Source organism: Mchenga conophoros, linkage group LG7 (assembly GCF_057382185.1).
Source record: "Mchenga conophoros isolate Kocher_MC1m ecotype Shallow Benthic linkage group LG7, M_conophoros_male_GT1.1, whole genome shotgun sequence".
NCBI classification, from domain to species: domain Eukaryota; kingdom Metazoa; phylum Chordata; class Actinopteri; order Cichliformes; family Cichlidae; genus Mchenga; species Mchenga conophoros.
Window position 1 is genome coordinate 67,929,303 of NC_140532.1, and position 15,081 is coordinate 67,944,383.

The 15,081-nt window shown below is 45.4% G+C and overlaps 2 protein-coding genes across 6 annotated transcripts in view; both read right to left on the minus strand.

Annotated features, from left to right (window-relative positions):
- The window catches only part of actr6 (actin related protein 6), a 5,698-nt gene extending 5,500 nt beyond the window's left edge, over window positions 1–198 (minus strand). Inside the window, exon 1 of the mRNA XM_085280984.1 lies at window positions 1–198. This exon is cut by the window's left edge and continues 17 nt beyond it. Within this exon, the coding sequence (XP_085137110.1) occupies window positions 1–51 (51 nt within the window). The 5' untranslated portion in view covers window positions 52–198.
- A 1,749-nt stretch (window positions 199–1,947) lies between these two features.
- Window positions 1,948–14,953, minus strand: LOC146571695 (protein FAM3C-like). 5 transcript variants are annotated; one of them, XM_085281001.1, is made up of 10 exons: window positions 12,159–14,953; window positions 7,668–7,706; window positions 5,110–5,190; window positions 4,876–4,947; window positions 4,675–4,783; window positions 4,527–4,585; window positions 4,185–4,235; window positions 4,028–4,112; window positions 3,604–3,730; window positions 1,948–3,173 (listed from the first exon to the last, which is right to left on the minus strand). In XM_085281001.1, exons 1-10 carry the CDS (start codon window positions 12,211–12,213, stop codon window positions 3,084–3,086), a joined length of 768 nt encoding a protein of 255 aa, XP_085137127.1. In that variant the 5' UTR covers window positions 12,214–14,953; the 3' UTR covers window positions 1,948–3,083. The 5 variants fall into 5 exon arrangements, with proteins under 5 accessions (XP_085137127.1, XP_085137124.1, XP_085137121.1 ...); XM_085280998.1 differs by lacking the exon at window positions 12,159–14,953 and adding an exon at window positions 11,818–12,135; XM_085280995.1 differs by lacking the exon at window positions 12,159–14,953 and adding an exon at window positions 9,384–12,135.
- Between the last annotated feature and the right edge of the window lie 128 nt (window positions 14,954–15,081).

The following is a 15,081-nucleotide window of genomic DNA, read 5'->3' on the forward strand; positions in this document are numbered from 1 at the left end:
GTATCCGATCTTCGCCGTGTACGCTCCGTTATCCAAAACTAATGTCGCCATTTCAGAGGCGGAACTGCTCACATTAAATGCATTTATAAACTCAGATTAATCCAGAAATAAACAAAAACAAAACGCATTTCACATTTTCAGCGAGAATCCGCCATTAGAACTTTACGAACTCCTTCGGCCAATCAAATTTGTCGTCCTCTCGGTTTGTGGCGGATGGACAGCCAATCAGATCTTCACATCTTAGCCTTTACGCTTCTTTGCAGCTCGACCAGCCAATCAGAAAGAATGATTTTGACTGTGCTTTAGAAAAGTGTTCGGGTGGAAACAGTATCTTGCTTTTGTTCCCCCTCCTTTGTTCCGTTAATTTTTAGTCTCTTTTGCCCTTCAGAGTGGAATTAAATGACATTAATCGGAAGTTATAAACAAAATAACCGCCCATATACGACTTTTCCTTTAAACTAAGTGCACTTAGTTAATTATTGTCTTTCAGCATAATGTTGATGTAATTTATTTGAATATTTACATTTCATGCCACTATGGAGGCTTGGGACACACGACACGGGAGCTCCAGTTTTTCACTCCAACTTTATTCACCTCCATACATCAACTGAGCATATCGCGCCCAAACACAACAAGAACCCCTCCTCCAAACTTGGGTGTGAGTGGAACCATGTAGTGGGTCGTCAGTCAAACCACATTTTTTTAATGTTTCTAAAATCTGCACAATCACAGAGAAAAATCTTTTTCTTCTTCTTTTGCTTTCAGCTGCTCCCTTTAGTTTTCTCAGAGGACCATCTCCTCCTGTTCCAGCATCCTCCTCCGTCACTCTGACCTTCTGCATGTCCTCCGTCACTATATCCATGAACCTTCTCTGAGGTCTTTCTCTTTTCCTCCTGCCTGCCAGCTCGATCGTCATCATTCTGTCTAATACAGGGGTTTCAAAGTCACAGCCCGTATACTGACATGAAGAAACATAATGCAGTTTGGTTTTTTTGTTAGGGAGGATTTGTTTGTTGTTGAGTGAAATGTTAAAATGAGTTTTTTAAAAAGCCGAAAATGATTGAATATGAAGGCAAAATGAGCAGAGAGCACGAACATGCTGTTAGTTCAGTGACAGAGTCTCAAACTCATGTGTTTATTTGGTGGTTCAACAAAAGGCTTCAGTTAGTTAAGAGTGAGGAAAAATAAATCTGAATTCACGTTTGCGGTTTTGTCTTGTTATACAATATTTGAAATTTAAACAAAACATTTTAGAAAATATTTCTGGTTTTCTTGTTTTGTACTACTTGCACACTAAAGTGGCCGTCCAATGAGACGACAGCAGCCCACAGCTCATTTCACTTTGACACCCCTGCTCTAATATCTCCATCCTGTGCAGCCTTCCTCAGCTCTCCTCGGATGGTTGACCCGAGATATTTAAACCCCTCCCCCCGTCTCTTTCTCATTCACACACACGTCTTTCATTCCTCTTCTCTTCAGAGCACGCCTCCACCCACACAGGCTCTCCTACGCCTGCCTGACCTCACCCGTCTCAAACAGGAGGGGGCTCAGAGCTTCAACCCATCTGTCCTGCACCACCCTTCCATACCTCCAATATAAACACAGTTCCTCTCACTGAAACACACCCGAGCTGTTCACATATGTCTTTCACCCTTTGCCCACAGAGGTTAAACAAAGGATGGCGATCACACTGAACCGTCAACTTTTCACACTCCAACTGTCATGCAAACATAAAACACAACTGAAGCATAAATCACGTCTGCAGGTGCGTTGAGCCGGCAGGTAGGCGGGCACTGCCTCGCTGCTTTATGCTCCTGAATATTTAAACCATCACCTGGAGTGGATCTTTATTCTGTGCAGTAATAAAATGATTTCCTCCATTATTTCATGCAGAAAAGACAAACTGGGGACAAACAGCTTCTTCAGACTGTTAACACCACACACGTTTATTGTGTTTGCATCCATAATTCTGTTGTACGCACAAAGTGCTATTCTATGGTTTCCCGAAATGAAACAAAGCAGAAAATGAGGTGCTTGATCCTGATGCTTTTTCTCCTGCTTCCATCCTGAAAATGAAACCTGTCGTCCACGTGTGAGGACAGGACGCTCTGATGACTGTGCTCAGCTTCACTCACCTTTTTACAGGTTGCTGCCGTCATGTTTGTCCCCGAGTCACATTTACTCACAAAGAGAAACAATGAACAATGAGTCTGCTGCTGCAGGATGTGACTCAAGGAAGTGTCAAATTCTCTGTTTGCCGAGAAAGAGTCTGAGTTTGTTCTTCAGTTCAAGTCAACTTTATTCATATAGTACAAACCCACAGCAGCGGCCTCAAACACATTTTATTGTGCAGTAAAGATCTTACAATAAAACAGAAACCCAACAATCAGACAGCGCCCTGTGAGCAAGCACTTGGTGACAGAAGGAAGGAAAAACTCCCTTTAAACAGGAAGAAGCTTCAGGCAGAACCAGGTAACCTTCATCTAGCCTCAAAATCGTTGTCTTCCTCCGGAGTCAAAGCATCAGCATCATCTTCATTCGGCTTCCTTTCATTTTTAATGTAAAGAAACCAACAACCACACGTGCAGACACACAGCCCGGCAACTAATTCACTTTGTAATAACCTTAAACTCAAGAAAGGACACAATAAAAATATGCACATTCAAAAAAGTCCAGAAACATCCCCAGACCTGTGTGTGATCCTGGCTGGTTGATGTCATCGTCTCTGTCAGAGTCTGTCATTCTTAAGAAATCAAAGCAACACTTAAAACATTAACGAAGAAACAAACTGGAAGGTGCGGCCGAGCTGCTCTGGGAGGACTCGAAGATAAAACCTGGAGACTCTGGTTCCGGTGATGGTGCCTGCAGCGCTTCAGGAGAGGCTGGATGTCAGAAACCTTCAGGAGGTCTTACTGCACAGCTCACCTGGCTTCAGACAGCAGACGGAGACAGAGTCCAGCTTCCCTGAAAGCCTCACGCAGACAAGACACAGAGCAGGTGGGTTCACCTGGATTTGGTTTGCACGACTTGCTGGTCCCAGATCAGTCTCCAAATCACCGGCCGTGCGTCCGCCACCTCGCCCGTCACTCCAGGTATTTGGGGACGCAGCCCTCCAGCCCGATCATCTCGGGCCAGCCGTCGTATTTGTTGGTTGCCGAGTCGCTCTTCATGTGCTGGAAGAGAGAGAGCGAGGAGGTGAAGAGGGCGGTCTCTGACATGCTGAGCAAGGTTAGAGGCGGCACGGCGCTCTCCTCGGCTTCTACAGAGCCTTTCACGTCTGACACGTGTGCTCAGGCTGAGCCTGGTTTGTCTCGTTGTTGCTGCTATAGAGCACATCTCCTCCTAAAGGCTGGCTAAGAGCTCAGACACTTTAACAAAAAAAGAAGAAGTGGAGATCAGTTCAGGATGGTTGTGATTGGTCAGGACTCAGCCAGCATTTGGGCCACCCCTCCACTATCAGGGGAAACCTGATACCTGCTCCCTCAGGGATCACACCTGCGTCAGGACCCTGATCCCACGTGAGCATTTAATGCTTTACATGCACGAGTGCACACATTTCCACGATGAAGCCAGAGCAGGCTCGATGCCTTCAGACTAATCTACCTTCTCAAAGGTGCTCTTCCCCGTTACTCCTTTGCCACCAATAAACACCCAGTTGTCCCTGTATCCCAGCGAGTGGATGTGGGAGCTTCCCAGTTCAGCAATCAGATTCTTGAGCTCGTCGTTTAACCTGCAGAAACACACAGAGGGTGGAGCAGTGCGTTAACAGCTTCAACACGGGTGGAGGCAGCGCCTTTCACCTCAATATGAAGACAACACAGAGACTGAGCTGACAGCTGAGACAAAGCCTCAGAAACACAAACTCCACCCCTGCCTGGAAAAGCTCTGTCCCGTTTTATAAAACAGACGAACACGGAACAAGATGCAGCATCCGCGCTGCATTTGGTCCTCGATTACTGTGCAAGAACAAGAACCCAGAGGAGAGTCCGAGCTCCCGTCAGGAGCGATCAGAGGAGGAGACTCTTACTTTGTTGAGGGTTCGTCGTAGGACGCCATTATAACGATGGAGCCCGTCTCGATGCTCTTCAGTAGCTCAATGAACGGTTTCACATCTGCAACACAAACATGATAAAAGCTCCGCCTCCAACCACTGACACGAGTCGGCTCGGGTCGTCTTCACTCACCTCCGCTGTACGTGTCATAGTGATCCGTCTTCAGGACTTCTCCCGTTTTACCTGCCAGAGAAAAACGAAGGTATCACCTCACACGGGATCACAGCAGAACACCAGGAGAGAAGCTCCGCCCATTCATTTGATGATTGAATGCGTTTCCAAAGAAAATCTTAAGACTAATTCTTAAAAAAGTAAAGGTTTAGAAATAAGAATAAAGCAGTGAAAAGAGAAAAACGAAACACCAGAAACCGAAAGAAAAGGAGCCGTCTCGATCAATCAGCAGCTGTGGGAGCGGCGAGGCTGCACTGTGCACAAAGCGCCAGATGAAGCCCTTTGCACAGGAAGCACACTCACCGTTTAGGATAACGATGTTTATTCCTCCTCCAGCGTTGTTCAGCGCAGTTCCCAGAACCCTGAGGAGAGGCACAGTCTGCACGTTAGCACAAAGAAAGGTCTGACAGGACGCCAGAGAGACGCGCTGAGGAAAGGAGGCGGCGCCTACAGTTTGTTTTGGACGCAGATGGCCGCGGGGACGACGTTGGCGGCTCCGCTGTGGATGTAGAAACTGATCTCATGTGCAGGACACTCTCTTGGAGTACCACATACACCAGCTGAAGGGAGGACAGAAAAAGACTCATTATTATCCTCCACCTCCTCCTCTGGGTCAGCTGACGCCCCCCAATCAGCTCGAGTGACCTCTGACCTGAACGCTTGCTGGATATTTTGGCTTCGCGAGGGAAGAAATTGATGAGCTTGGGTAATTTATGCCAACCACCTGCGAGGACAGAAACAAAACGACACTCATTAGATTTACAGAAACAGGTTTTTCTTCGCTTTAATACGAATCTGAAACATCCGGCCTGAGAGCGCAGCTGAAGGTGCGACCGTCCTCGGCGCTACAGTCAGTAGATCCGTGTCGTGCTTCATGCACTCTCACCTTCAGACGAGACGTTGGACTGCTGCAGGTAGACGACGACAACGATCACACACGCGACCGCCATCAGCCACAGCACGACGCCTGAGGGAGGCACACAGTGTCGTTAGCACGCTGTGTGAGGCGGTCGCACAGCTGCAGGACAGTTTCACGCATCACAGGCATGAGAAACACGTCTGACATCCTCACACACTCGCTTTTACCTTTAACCTTTCTCTTTGTCAAACCATTTGGATTGTTTTGGAAAATGTTTCCAGTTTTTTTAGAAGTAAATAAAATCAACAACCAAACCATGAAAGTCAATAAATGATAAGAACAACTTCAAATAAATGGAAAGAAGGCAAACCGGTGACTGCGGCTGGTTTATTACAGCCACGGGAACATGAATGTTTCAGTTTTAAATGTTTAAATCACATTAAAGTGAGCCGGACACAGGCCCACGCGCTTTGTTGTGAATTATTGCTTTGTAAATTAAATGCAATCAAATATTTGCTCAGATTATCTTGGTTAAGATGTTCGTCGTCTGCATTTCTTTGTGCGCAGGTGAGCTGCCCTGCACACACAAAGGTGAGCTGAACACCGGTGTTCTTTCTCACAGATGTGCTCTCACTACAGGAAACATCTGCCTGCTGTGCTGAAGAGCGATCACCCGAAGTCAACTGTGGCTAAAACAGAGCTTTGTTTAAGGGTGGTGCCCCTGAAATATTAGGAAACATAGCAGCCGCACACGTGTGAAAGCCCGTCAACCTGAAGTCTGCCTGAAGCTCGTTTCTGCCAATGAAAGATAAAAACTGTTTCTGCCCTACACGCAGCCTTTAGGTGATGATCTTACAAGTTTCAGAAGCTGACATGTCGGACAATATTCGGCTGTTAAGTCGAATTTCCGGTGATTATCTCAAATTTGCCGTCTGCAATCTACTGACAGCTCGAGGCGAGATTTTACACACTAAACATTTAACATTTTGGCTTCTCTCAAAATTTGACGTTGAGGCAGAAACGAGCTTCCGTGCAGTGGGAGGAACATCAGTATGGAGGAAGACTCAGACAAACAGGAAGAAGATAAAGGCTGTATCCCAATCCAGGGTCTGCAGCCTTAAAGGCTGCATTTTAAGGCCGATTACGTCACCGCGACGCCACGAAGGCTGTCCCAATTCAAAGGCTGCTCGAAATGCGGCCCTCAAATGAGTCCTTCATTTCCCTGAATTTTAAGGATGTGGCGGTGTAGACTTCATGGCCCAATATATCCCAGAACATGTCTGTGAAGGTTCTCAGTCATCCAGGTCATCGTAGTCAAAGGAGCTTGCAAAGAAAAGCGTCTGGACTTCTTTAAGTTGCTTGAAGACGTTTCACCTCTCATCCGAGAAGCTTCTTCAGTTCTAAGGTCAAATGGTGGAGAGTCCCAGATATAAACCTAGTGGGAGTTTCCCCCCACAGAGGGACAAAAGGACCCCTGATGATCCTCTAATCGCATGAGCCAAGGTGTGAAACTGGGCGTGGGTCCCAATCAGCCAGAGTTTCGGGTGAGTTCATTGTGAAACCTGGCGCAACCTTATCATGTGAATTCCTGAGGTCAGATGGCCCAGGATGTGAGTGGGCGTTAAGGCGTCTGGGAAGGATCTCAAAACTGGATTATAGATGGCAGAGAGTTGGTGTCATAAACCCCGCCTCTGTTCAAAGATGGTCGCTCACAGTGGACATAGATGCTTCTTTCACTCCTCTTTCAAACCATCTGTCCTCTCTGTCCAAAATGTGAACATTGGCATCCTCGAAAGAGTGACCTTTGACCTTTAGATGGACAGTCCTTTTGTCCCTCTGTGGGGGGTCACTCCCACTAGGTTTATATCTGGGACTCTCCACCATTTGACCTTAGAACTGAAGAAGCTTCTCGGATGAGAGGTGAAACGTCTTCAAGCAACTTAAAGAAGTCCAGACGCTTTTCTTTCCAAGCTCCTTTGACAATATCCCAGAATGCATAGCGGGGCAGTGGGTGTGGATAAATTTGCAGAAAAAAAACGGTGGATGAGGGGCGGCCGAAGAGTAAACTTTAAGTACTGAATATGACGTCACTTATTTATGTGCAAATGTTTAATAACGAAGAACATTAAAACATTACTGGTGGCCACATGTCGGCAAAGTTATGTGACATTAGTGACGTTTGCACTAACTTGGTTTTAAAGCCTTTACTTTAAAATATACGCCGTTCAGTAGCTGAGCTTCATCTCACAGAGAATGATCAAAGCTCATGTAGCAACAAACAAATGAACAAAAGATTTTCTCCTTCATCTCTGTCAAACACAGCTGTATGACACGTTTCCAGCTGTTAGTATCATGGTTGCTAGGCAACCTGGGCAGCGCAACGGAGGCTAGACCGCCCATTTCACAAGCCTCGCACTTCCGGCCTTAGCGGTCTTTGAGTACGCGGCCCTGGTGGACCGTTAAGGCCGCAGACCCTGAATTGGGACACAGCCAAAGAGTGAAGGACGAAGCAAATCAACAAGGAGCGTCAGAAGCGCGCGCGCGCACAGACACACGCGCGCAGGTGAAGACAGAAAGAAACTTACTTCCCCGGCGGGCCGCGCGCTTCATCGTGCTTCGTTTCCCTGTTTGAGACAAACGGGAGGAAACTTCAGGACATGCTCGTGTTCACATTAGGGCTGGGTATCGTCACTGATTTCTAGAATCGATTCAATTCCGATTCACAAGGTCCCAAATCGATTCGATCCACGATTCGATTTAATTGATTCGATTTAAATCTGGGAAATTTTGACAGTCAGAAATATAATTCAGATCAGGACATTTACATATTTTTGTATCTATAAAAAGGAAGCTGACACTCGCAAGACTTTATCAAAGGTGTGAGCGTCACAGCAGAGGCCTTTGTGTCAAAGTAGCTGAAGATAAAACACAGAAAAACATGAAGGTTTTCCTGTTCTGGGATTTTATAAAAATATTCTGCAGTACATCAAAAACGAAAGAAAACCATTAATTAATGAACATTACCTCTGACGTTACAGCGGTTTTATTAGACACACGGCTAAGCATTTTGCATTTTGAATAATATTAAAAAGTTTAAATTTGTTCAGTATTGAACAGCAGAAATGAGGCTTTCTTTTCGGAAGAATGTAAAAGGGGAAAAAACAGCGGCCGACAGCCTGTAAACAACAGTAGACTTGTGCGTAACAAGCAAGCGAATAATGAAGAAAGGGAAACTGTTCGAGAGAGAGGGGGGGGAGGGAGAGAGGGAGAGGGAGAGCTGCGCATCGCAATGGAAGCAAAACAGTAAAAGTGAATTCATGACGATGTTTATGTGAAGCGTTTGGATCTTCTTTTGCTGCTGGTTCGGTCAATATTGTTTGGAGAGACATCAAACTAACAGCTTTAGAATCAGCGCATAAAGGGCGTAAACACAAAGCGCGGACCCGGATCAGCGAGCTGTCGGCTTTCAGCCCCGACTGTGAGAAAGGCGACATCTCACTGATTCTGATCCGCGGGTCGCGCTGTGTGTTTAAGTCTATGTGCAGAATCCCTGTACCTGCTCTCATTTACTGTTTGGTGGTTCTTGAAATTTTGTGAGATGTCACCAGAGATTCTGGCATTTCGGACAATAAATTTATATTAAAAAATCGATTCAGGATTTTAATGAATCGATTTTACGTTATCCAAGCCAGAATCGATTTTAATCGATGAATCGATTATAAAAACCCACCCCTAGTTCACATCCCAGCTGTGATGTTCCTGTGGGACTAAAGCTGTGGATGCGTCTCGCACACCCACCGGGACACGCCGAGCGCTCGCAAGTGTGCTGCCCGTCCGTCTTTACTTACACAGTAAATAAGCTCACTAAAGTCTGTGGAGCAACGAGCTTCTGTGTTCAAACCACCTTCATAACCGATCCGTGTAAAATCTGTCCGCGGACCTGCTGTGACTCTCAGAAATACATTTTAATGTCAGCCAGACTTCAACAGGACAAATAAAGGATCTATAAAGTCACGGCCTACTTTGGCCTACTACTTTGAGACAGGAATGCTGTTTATCGACATGATGTCATTCTCAAGAGGAAGCATTCAGCCTATGTTTGAAATGTTTCGAGCTTCGCAGCAGTTTAAATGCTGGAAATCACAACGCCGGTTGATCTAAACGCCAGTAGATCTGGAACACCGGCCCGAGACTCCGCACCTGAGCGCGCTCCACAGAAACTGCAAACACCTGAGCAGAGCTGTCAACCCTTCAGTCAAAGACTTCATGAATGTTTGGAAACTTGCTAAAGCTAAACTTACTTGCCGGGTACACCTGCACAGGTGCTGCTAAGCTCCGTAAAGATGCGCTTTCTTCAAATTTTCAGCCGAGGAAAAGAAACCAAACCACACCGCACGTTACTTGTGTGACACCCGCGCAGGTACAGCAGCTCTCGCACCTTTTTCTCTCCGTGAAAAAAAACCGCGCAACTCATTCCTGTCTTTAAACCCCAGGTTTGTATCCCTCCGCCCACCCGTGGAGTTCCAGTCAAGTCAAACCTGAGACTGTATCAGGGGCGGATCTAGAAGGGTGGCATGGGGTGGCAAGTGCCACCCTAAAATGATCCCTTGCCACCCCAGTTTTGCATATGACAGTGTTGTTTATTAAAGTAAGACAGCATTAACAGTTTGAGCGTAGTTACAGTCAGCAGTGAATATAAATGCTAAAACTGAATATACTGCATAGTGTCCCCCCCCTGCACCAGTAACAAATGGTTCAGCCCATAGCAGGACCGGCTTTTTTCTTGTTTTCAGCAGCAAGCGATGCTCATGATCGTGCCAGAGCACATTTTGAACAACACCATGGGAATTTTGGATTTTACACAGGTGGGTGGATGTTACACTGTGGAAATGGAAGGAAGGTGAGTGTTATTAACCCTCTGTGGTCCACGGACACGCTGCACCTCTAGATCACATGACTGATGTAAGCTGACACAGCAACAAGCTGCAGCCACGCTGAGTCTCTGTTTCAGCCACATTGAAAGTTCGGACTTCAAAGTTTTTAAATTTTAATTACAGGCCAGTAAATCCAGAGTTATGATCATATATATATCAGCCACGCTTCGTTCTAAATACTGTCGTCACGTGTGTGTTTTAAGCGTTTTGTAAGGACAGCACGAAAACAGGAAAGAAAGGAAAAAAGCCACCTCTTTCTTATTGGTGGAAAAATGCACCATGTCGACCAATTAAAAAAAAGTCAACATGTGGGATTTGGTTGTTTAGGAAGAGGGAAAAGTTTGGGGAGTGACGGTAACAGGGCGAGCGAGACAGAGCGAGAGAGAGAGTTTAGATGTGGCAGATTTGTGACGTTTAGTGTGTTGTGTAGTCGTTCTGTTGTGTAGTCGTTTTGTTTAGTGTGTCAGTGAGGGCACTAATGACTGTCAGAGGCACATTTGCAACGTAAACACTGTCACTAAGTAGAAAACCAGCGGAGTGATACACCTGCTGTTGTCGGGCCTGCAGGTTTGTCCCTGTGCTCTTCTGTCTTTTGGTGGACAAACTTGTTTTTTACTGGCACACATCATTTGTGGGGCATCTTATTGCCACACCTGATTGTTCTCTCATTTTAGTTTTAGTAAGATTTTTAAATGGTTGTAGAAAATGAAACAAACGGTGTATTGGCTGCATTTTTAGATAAATAGTTGTTTATGTTTATAAAATGTACGTTTTATATTTGCATTTCAAGTTATAAACATTTACCCAACATGTCTGTGTTGGACATAAACAACGTAAACTCAAAGGAGTCACACATCGCCGGTTGTATTTCAGACCTCAGTGGGTTCATCCAACAAATCATGAAAAATGAGGTTTACATGTTTGTTCATGACGGTGCAGATTTCTGACATTTTGTGTAATTTAAGCTGCAACAATGTGACTGTTTTCTAACAAAAACAGTGAAACTTAAGTTAGACTTGTGTTTGTAAATGAAGCGCCCCATGTTGTGTAGCTTTCTGGAGTTTATACTTATTGGGCTACATATTTATTTATCATACAGGCTATACAGTACATAGCATCAAAACTCACATGTTTTATGTAACTAAAGTGTGTAATCATGTGGGCTACAGACAATAATTAAGTTATCGACTATATTTATATGAAAAACGTGCATACTTACTGCATTTGAATCATGTAACCACATGTAACCACCTGCATGAGTGTTTGGGGGGAAAAGGCTTTGATTTTGCCACCCTAAGAAAATTTCTCTAGATCCGCCCCTGGACTGTATATAAAAGATGGACGTCAACCGTGGGTTTGATGCCAGGAGGAGAGCTCCGTCAGTTTCAGGGACCTCGTTCAGTCAAATATGTGAAACGTATGTGTGGAACCCAGCAGCTCCAGGCTGACGCGGCGTAAAGGTGAGGGGCGTCACACCTGGCTGTTACAGCCCATCTGTTTTTACCGTCGGCCTCATTTTCAGCATAAACTGCATAACAGTGAAGCGTCTGAAACACGACTTATAATCCAAACCTGCAGGTTCCTGCTTCCTGTCCTCACACAGTAAAAACAACACTTTTTAATCAATGCTGATCTTTATTTCCTCCAGGAGACAAACGGCAAACAAAAGGCATGTTTTACGTTTTCTATAGAAAACCTGACAGTGCCACAGAGGTCACATGACCTGCAGCCTCTTTAACACTGAAAAGCTGGAGACAGAAATGTGCTTCAACGTTAGTGTGGTCGTCAGGCGGCGACTTACATTTGAGAACATCCCCGACATCAAACCCTCGATGCGCTTCAGTTTCACTTTTCAAACACGATTCAAGTCGTTATTGTTCCTCCTTCAGCAAGTTCACACAAAACGACAGAGAAAAGAGCAAAACATGAACAGAGTTTTTAAAACAATCAGAACAGCTCCGCCCCCCTCAAGCGAGGACGCTAGACTCATCAAGATAACGTCACGGTTAGTAGAAACACACGAAACACCTGCAGGCCGACAAAAGTCCTCTCATCATTAGAATGGACCTGCCTCTCTATTATTATTAACGGTAAGTTGAATGGCCTGGTTATGTAAATGACCGTGTCATGTGACAGACTGACCTCTCACCGAGCAGCAGACGCTTCCTCGTCCTGTCACACAGATGTAAACACACATTTGGTTCCTCGTCAATAACAAGAGGCTTAAACGGCCGGCCGAATAAATCTGTGTAGATGACAGCAGCGCAGACTCAGCAGGTCGGGGTTACTCCACACATACACACGCGCACGCACACACACGCACACACACACGCACACACACGCACACACACACGCACACACACGCACACGCACACACACTGGTAGTTTACTGGCTACACTGGTGTAAAACCTCCCGTGTCCACTAACCCGTCGGCACGGTCATCGTTGACCGCAGCTGTACTTATTATTTTGGCTGCTGTAACAGGAATCCAGCTTCTGATTGGTTAATTTCTGGAAGCCTGCTGAGGGCCCTGTTACGCGCCCTCTTATTTGTAACACCTGGCTTCATTTAAACAGGACATACTCGCCAAACCCGTTTTACTCACAGAGGCTTCAGTCGGCGCACGCCATGACCACAGACCTGCAGCAGCTTCGATGGCGTCTGGTGCTCGCATCTGTTTTTCATATGGAAACGACGTCCTCGGGGCAGGAAGTCGCCGTCAGGATTTAAATAAAATCAAGGCACCAACTTTACTGTCCTCCAAGTGATGAACGCCGGCGTAACGCCATGTAATCATGCAATTCAGAGTAATCTGATTACAATTTACATTTGTGTTTTTCCCATGATGAGAATCTTTAAATATTTGTGTGCAGGCTCAGCGGTAAGTGTAGGACATGTGCAAGCGAAAAACCAAAGCAGAAAAGAGGCTGTAGGTGCAAAGATAGGATTGGTGTTTATTAGGGGTGCAACGATATTCGTATCGATATTGAACCGTTCGATACAGTGCTTTGGGTTCGATACGCATATGTATCGAACAATACAACATTTGTAATTTATTTTATCAACTTTCCTTCTGACGATGCTGTCTGTGTGGAGCGCTCAGTGAATCTGCGTTCGACTACTCCGCCTAGGCTGCACTGTCGAGCGCAGATCCACTGAGCGCTCCACACAGACAGCATCGTCAGAAGGAAGAGCGCAGGGCAAGCTAGCGAGACAGAAGTTAAGCTCTGCTTGCAACATGGACCTCCCCCACCCTCATTCAGATCTGGCGTTTGGAATTATTTTGGTTTTCATGTGACGTATGACCCTGAAGGTAAGCGAGTCATGGACTAAAGTAAAACAGTATGTTGGATGTGCCATGCAATGCTCAATTACATGGGTGGGAACTAGTGTGTTAGCGCAGTTAGCTCGTTAACGTGTTGGCCGTCTAGCCCCATGCACGGGGCGATCGGCGGTAGCTCGTTAACGGAGATTTGCCGTGTTGTGGCGTTAAGGTAATTTCAACGAGATTAACCTGAAAGCACTAGTGGGAACACAACGAATATGACTGCACATTTACACCGACATCATCCTAGTGCAAAGACAAAAACAACAAGCATGCTACTAACTTTAGCCGAGTCATTTAGACAGCTGTTAGCACAGGATTCTCCTTATGCTGCTGAGAATATAGCCCAGAAGAAGCGGATAGTATAGCTTTTATTTTGGAAAGAGACATTTCTCTGTAATAAACTCTCTTTTCCAAAGATGAGTGATTCCTCAATCAGATACAGGGCTTGCAATATCGCTAGCCCAACGTCCTGGGGCTAGCGATTTTTTTCAGTCGGGCTACCAAAATCTATCTCTGCCCTGCCCGTCGGGCTATTGTAGGAAAAATATATGTCAATGCTTTTGCATTCTTTCAGAAATGTAGCTGGGTAATTATGTCATTGGCATCGGTGAGCCACTGTCAATATGTGACATATTGAAATCACGTTTGAATTTGCGCTTGTTTTTTTGCTTTCACTTTGCAATCGTGCGAACTGTGTATAGAGAGCGACAGCACTGATCTGTGAGTGATGATAATTTGTGCACCAATTCCTCTGACATCGTCTTATTAATCGTTAGCTTACTATGCAAACATGACAAGTGAAATCTCCCGCAGCTTAAACATGTGAGAGGTTGATCGCGCAGAGAATCACTGAGCGTTATGTGAGTCCGTGTGTAAAAGCAGCAGGATATATATTTTAGTTCTGCTGAGCCAAATAAGACAGGTCAGGGTGAAGAAGTGACAGCCAAAGAAAAGCTTACCACAAAACAGAGAAGTTATGACAAATCAGACTATAAGGCAAAAAGAAAGTGCAGCTTTATGGTTTCATGGACAAAAGAATTTCTGTGGCTGCAATATGACGAGCTAAATAACCAGGGCTGCACATAAGTGGTCCGCAGGTGCGCATTCGCTGTCAAAATAAAAAACACGCACAAGGGTTAGGGTTAAATTTAAAAACTGTACTTTTGAGTTAAAATATATATTTATAATTTTAATAAATGACAAATTAAAAATGCATGAACATTTTTTGTATCGAAAAAATATCGAACCGTGACACCAAAGTATCGAACTGAACCGTGAATTTTGTGTATCGTTGCACCCCTAGTGTTTAGGTGTAGACAGGTGTGCTGATCAGAGCTCAGCAGCAACAAGGAAATCTGCCGAGGTCTACGAATTCAGCTACCCTGCACCCGAGTACAGGATGTTCAGGGCTGCACCTCCCAGTTTGTGTAATTAGTGGAACCATTTGTCCTGAAAATGTTTAGTAAAGTCAGTCGTTGCCCCCCCCCATCACTGTGAAGAACTCGTAAAATCCCTCTGGAGCTTTTATTTTGAAATCCGGCTGCTCAGTGCAGTTTGAGTGGCATCAGTCACAAATTGGTGTTTTGTTTTAATTAAAGGCTCCTCTGGACACTTCAAGCACACAAGCATCATCTTACACGAGTGTGATCACAGTGAGGGATTCCCGGGAACAGCCCTCCTGCTTCAGTTTTCACTATTCCCGATGAACCCTGCAGAACCCTTTCAGTTCCTCAAAG